The sequence below is a fragment of the Oncorhynchus keta genome, chromosome 3, assembly GCF_023373465.1.
Source record: "Oncorhynchus keta strain PuntledgeMale-10-30-2019 chromosome 3, Oket_V2, whole genome shotgun sequence".
Taxonomy (NCBI): domain Eukaryota; kingdom Metazoa; phylum Chordata; class Actinopteri; order Salmoniformes; family Salmonidae; genus Oncorhynchus; species Oncorhynchus keta.
The window spans coordinates 7,820,047-7,826,046 of NC_068423.1; the positions used below are offsets into that span (position 1 = coordinate 7,820,047).

The window sequence follows — 6,000 nt, forward strand, 5'->3', positions numbered from 1 at the left end:
CAAAGTTGCTGGATATTGGCGGGAACTGGAACGCACTGTCGATCCAGAACATCCCAAACAAGCTCAATGGGGGAAGAGCTGGGACATTTTCAGCTTCCAGGAATTGTGTACAGATCATTGCCACACAGGGCCGACATGGCGGTGGATGAATGGCACGACAATGGGCCTCAGGATCTTATCATGGTATCTCTGTCCATTCAAATTGCCCTCGATAAAATGCAATTGTGTTCGTTGTCCGTAGCTTATTCCTGCCCATAGCAAAACTACATTGCCACCATTGGGCGCTCTGTTCACAGCGTTGATGTCAGCAAACCTCACCCACACGACGCTATACTGACATCTGTCTGGTACAGTTGAAACCTGGGATTCATCCTCGAAGTGCACACTTCTCCAGGGAGCCAGTGGCAATCGAAGGCGAGGATTTGCCCACTGAAGTCTTGTTACGACGCCAAACTGCAATAAGGTCAAGACCCTGATGAGGATCAAGAGGAGCATACTGATGTCTTTCCCTGACACGGTTTCTAACAGTGTGCGCATAGAACATTTCTGGGTTCTTTTTAAATCCGCCTGTGAAACACGAGATCAACACTTTATATGTTGCGTTAAATATTTGTTTAGTATACATTACTAATTTATAATGCCCCCTCTGCAGGTACCTGCCCCCAGAGTGTTTTGTGGTCGGCAAGGAACCCCCCAAGATCTCCAACAAGGTGGATGTGTGGTCGGTGGGGGTCATCTTCTACCAGAGCCTCTACGGACGCAAGGTAAACACACCACGCTCAAGTAGAACTCTTGAATGGATTCCCCTTCGCAACGCTGTGCGTCCTTGCGATGTCTTGCTAACATCGTTCCTGACAAACGTCACCGTCTGAAACGTTACTCTAGAACCAGCTGTTCTAGCGAGGCTACTGAAACTTTACACTTTGAAGTATTTAATTGCTAGTCCCTTCGACCGTTCTCCTTCTCAAGCAACAATGCTCTTGAAAGTCTTGGAGTTTGTAGTCTTTCAAAGATGTCCTGCCTCTTTTCCCCCCTCTATCGCCTTTGTCTCCCTCTGTAAATCTCTTTAATTTTATTCCTCTCTCCAGCCATTTGGACACAACCAGTCCCAGCAGGACATATTACAGGAGAACACCATACTGAAAGCCAAAGAGGTGCAGTTTCCCCCCAAACCTGTGGTCACCACAGAAGCCAAGGTACGCAACACACATTTGTAAACACACACACACACACACACATACACATACGTTTGCAACATTCTCTCTCCATGCACACACACTCACTCTCAAAGTCAGCTAAACCATGGAATCAACCTCTCATCCCTTTACAATCATTTACCCAGATTGAATTGTATCTTGAGTGAACCATCCACCATTCCTTTAACTTGTCACAAAGTATTCAAAAGGTTTGGTCACAAAGGGGGATCAGCGTGTGTGTGTTTCAGGGTAGGAGGGTGTATCTGATCTCCATCAGCTAGGACTTGACATTGGATAATCAAATCTCCCCATTATTTTAACCTTTTTTTAATATTTTTTTTTTATATATACACTGCTCAAAAAAATAAAGGGAACACTTAAACAACATAATGTAACTCCCAAGTCAATCACACTTCTGTGAAATCAAACTGTCTACTTAGAAAGCAACACTGATTGACAATAAATGTCACATGCTGTTGTGCAAATGGAATAGACGGGTGGAAATTATAGGCATTTAGCAAGACACCCCCAATAAAGGAGTGGTTCTGCAGGTGGTGACAAGGCCACTTCTCAGTTCCTATGCTTCCTGGCTGATGTTTTGGTCACTTTTGAATGCTGGCGGTGCTTTCACTCTAGTGGTAGCATGAGACGGAGTCTACAACCCACACAAGTGGCTCAGGTAGTGCAGCTCATCCAGGGTGGAACATCAATGCGAGCTGTGGCAAGAAGGCTTGCTGTGTCTGTCAGCGTAGTTTCCAGAGCATGGAGGCGCTACCAGGAGACAGGCCAGTACATCAGGAGACGTGGAGGAGGCCAAAAACCCAGCAGCAGGACCGCTACCTCCGCTTTTGTGCAAGGAGGAGCACTGCCAGAGTCCTGCAAAATGACCTCCAGCAGGCCACAAATGCACATGTGTCGGTCAGAAACAGACTCCATGAGGGTGATATGAGGGCCCGACGTCCACAGGTGGGGGTTGTGCTACCAGCCCAACACCGTGCAGGACGTTTGGCATTTGCCAGAGAACACCAAGATTGGCAAATTCGCCACTGGCGCCCTGTGCTCTTCACAGATGAAAGCAGGTTCACACTGAGCACATGTGACAGGCGTGACAGAGTCTGGAGACGCCGTGGAGTATGTTCTGCTGCCTACAACATCCTCCAGCATGACCGGTTTGGCGGTGGGTTAGTCATGGTGTGGGGTGGCATTTCTTTGGGGGGCCGCACAGCCCTCCATGTGCTCGCCAGAGGTAGCCTGACTGCCATTAGGTACTGAGATGAGATCTTCAGACCCCTTGTGTGACCATATGCTGGTGCGGTTGGCCCTGGGTTCCTCCTAATGCAAGACAATGCTAGACCTCAAGTAGCTGGAGTGTGTCAGCAGTTCCTGCAAGAGGAAGGCATTGATGCTATGGACTGGCCCGCCTGTTCCCCAGACCTGAATCCAATTGAGCACATCTGGGACATGTCTCGCTCCATCCACCAACGCCACGTTGCACCACAGACTGTCCAGGAGTTGGCGGATGCTTTAGTCCAGGTCTGGGAGGAGATCCCTCAGGAGACCATCCGCCACCTCATCAGGAGCATGCCCAGGCGTTGTAGGGAGGTCATACAGGCACGTGGAGGCCACACACACTACTGAGCCTCATTTTGACTTGTTTTAAGGACATTACATCAATGTTGGATCAGCCTGTAGTGTGGTTTTCCACTTTAATTTTGAGTGACTCCAAATCCAGACCTCCATGGGTTGATACATTTGATTTCCATTGATAATTTTTGTGTGATTTTTGTCAGCACATTCAACTATGTAAAGAAAAAAGTATTTAATAAGAATATTTTATTCCTTCAGATCTAGGATGGGTTATTTTAGTGTTCCCTTCATTTTTTTGAGCAGTGTGTGTGTGTATATATATGTGTTTCTCACACACACAGTACCAGTCAAAAGTTTGGACACACCTACTCATTTAAGGGTTTCTTTATTTTTGTTTTCTACATTGTAGAATAATAGTGAAGACATCAAAACTATGAAATAACATATGGATTCATGTAGCAACAATAAAGTGTTAAACAAAGTAGCCACCCTTTGCCTTGATGACAGCTTTGCACACTTGGCATTCTCTCAACCAGCTACACCTGGAATGCTTTTCCAACAGTCTTGAAGGAGTTCCCACATATGCTGAGCACTTGTTGGCTGCTTTTCCTTCACTTTGCGGTCCAACTCATCCCAAACCATCTGAGTTGAGTTTGGGTGATTGTGGAGACCAGGTCACCTGATGCAGCACCATCACTCTCCTTCTTGGTCAAATAGCCCTTACACAGCCTGGAGTTTTGTTTTGGGCCATTGTGGTGTTGAAAAACAATTGATAGTCCCACTAAGCACAAACCAGATGGGATGGCGTATCGCTGTGGTAGCCATGCTGGTTAAGTGTGCCTTGAATTCACCAGCAAAGCACCCCCAAACCATCACACCTCCATGCCTCACGGAGTGAACCACACATGAGATCATCCATTCACCCACACCGCATCTCACAAAGACCAGTGGTTGGAACCAGAAATCTCAAATTTGGACTCGTCAGACCAAAGGACAGATTTCCACTGGTCTAATGTCCATTGCTTGTGTTTCTTGCCCAATCAAGTCTTCTTCTTATTGGTGTCCTTGTAGTAGTGGTTTCTTTGCAGCAATTCGACCATGAAGGTCCGATTCACACAGTTTATGTTAAGATGTGTCTGTTACTTGAACTCTGAAGCATTTATTTTGACTGAGGTGCAGTTAACTCTAATGAACTCATCCTGTGCAGCAGAAGTAACTCTTCCTTTCCTGTGGCGGTCCTCATGAGAGCCAGTGTCGTCATAGCGCTTGGTTTTTGCAACTGCACTTGAAGAAATTGAAAAGGTTCTTGAAATGTTCCATATTGACTGACCTTCATGTCTTAAAGTAATGATGGATTGTCATTTCTCTTTGCTTATTTTTGCTGTTCTTGCCATAATATGGACTTGGTCTTTTACCAAATAGGGCTATCTTCTGTATACCACCCCTACCTTCTCACAACACAACTGATTGGCTCAAATGTATTAAGAAGGAAAGAAATTTCACAAATGTAACTTAACAAGGCGCACCTGTTAATTGAAATGCATTCCAGGTGACTAACTCATGAAGCTGGTTGAGAGAATGCAATGCTGTCATCAAGGCAAAGTGTGGCTACTTTGAAGAATCTACAATATATTTTGATTTGTTTAACACTTTTTGGGTTACTACATGATTCCATATGTTATTTCATAGTTTATCTTCACTATTATTCTACAATGTAGAAAATAGTAAAAATAAAGAAACCCTGAATGAGTAGTGCGTACATTTGACTGGTTGTGTGTGTATCTATGGGGGGATTTGGAAATGATCCAGACAATTACATTGATGGATGCCACAATCTACAATCTATAAAAATAGAAATAAACGTCTCACTTCGGTGCCTTTTATTTCTCTCCATCAGGCCTTCATCCGCCGCTGCCTGGCCTACCGCAAGGAGGAGCGCATTGACGTGCTGCAGCTGGCCCAAGACCCCTTCCTCATGCCCCCCTTCCGCAAGGCCCTGGCCACTGCAGCCGGGCCGTTGGTGTCGGGCTCCACGCCCTCCACCTCCAGCGCCTACAACAGCAGTGCCTCGAACTGAGGCACCCAACGCCACCCCAGAAGACCCCTGTGGGGGCCACATTACTCAAACGCCCTCCCTTCTGGATAGTGGGATGGGGGATGGAGGGGGTAAAAACAGACTAAACGATGGAGTAATATCTGAAGTGCCCTCCCTATCAACCACCCCTCCTAAGACATGAAGGGGCAGTGCCAGTCTATGGCTTTTCTGTAGGACACAGTGGCTGTCCATGTACACACACACACACCTGCCACAAATAAGAGAAAGACCTTGCTCTGACCAGTGGGCTGCTTCAGAGGGCTATAGGAAAATGGACTGAAGTTAGTGTGTGTGTTGTGTGCATACATGTTTTCGGGAAAACCAAACAGCTCAAATCAATTTGTATTTGTCACATGTGTTTAGCAGATGTTATTGCGGGTGTAGCGAAATGCTTGTAAGCTAGAAGCATGGAAGCCCTATCTGTCGGCACCATTTTCCTACATATCCATTCCGTTTATTTTGAGAGAGAGAGAGAAGCTTTTAAAACATTTTTTTTGCTTGAGTTTTATCGAAAGTTGATCTCTATATTTCCCAATAATATAATCCATTACACCCCCACCCCCCCAATGGTGAGCCATTAACTTTTTTGAAGGGCTCAAATGATGTGGGAGTTTCTATTTCTGATGACCTAAGTTGAAAGCATGCCTGGCTGATACATCACTGTTAGGTTTACACTGACAAGTTAAAGAAAGTGGTCATTTTCACGAGGATTGTCACTTTTGACTGATTTGAGCAGATTTAAATATATTCTTGGATATTGGATTGGGAATTTACTTGTCTATTTTTTTTCATGAGGCTTTCCCTCAAAATGGAGAGGGAGAGACTTAATAGAAATGCATATAAACCATTACACCAACTTTTGGTATGACTTTGTGGTTTGTTAGCAAGGAGTTACGTCAAAGAGAATTCTCATTCATTGCAAATTGTGCAGTATAACAATCTTAATTCCAACATGACTTAAATAATAGCAAAGTTATTTTAGTATATTGTGAAACATGATTTCACACTTGAGCATAGGTGTGTTGTTTACCAAAGAAAAGTAGAATAGCCTAACTGGTAATACTCAAATATACACAGCCATGCAGAGCTAGCTATATGCTACGTACAAGGCTAGCAACCCAA

General features: G+C 45.0%; 1 protein-coding gene across 2 annotated transcripts in view; it reads left to right on the top strand.

Annotated features, from left to right (window-relative positions):
- The window catches only part of LOC118364726 (serine/threonine-protein kinase tousled-like 2), a 28,026-nt gene extending 22,292 nt beyond the window's left edge, over positions 1-5,734 (top strand). For both annotated transcript variants that reach the window (XM_035746434.2, XM_035746441.2), the window contains 3 exons: positions 653-764; positions 1,089-1,196; positions 4,681-5,734. In XM_035746434.2, coding sequence (XP_035602327.1) covers positions 653-764; positions 1,089-1,196; positions 4,681-4,860 — 400 coding nt within the window. In that variant the 3' untranslated portion in view covers positions 4,861-5,734. The remainder of the gene's footprint in view (positions 1-652; positions 765-1,088; positions 1,197-4,680) is intronic.
- The last annotated feature ends 266 nt before the right edge of the window (positions 5,735-6,000 follow it).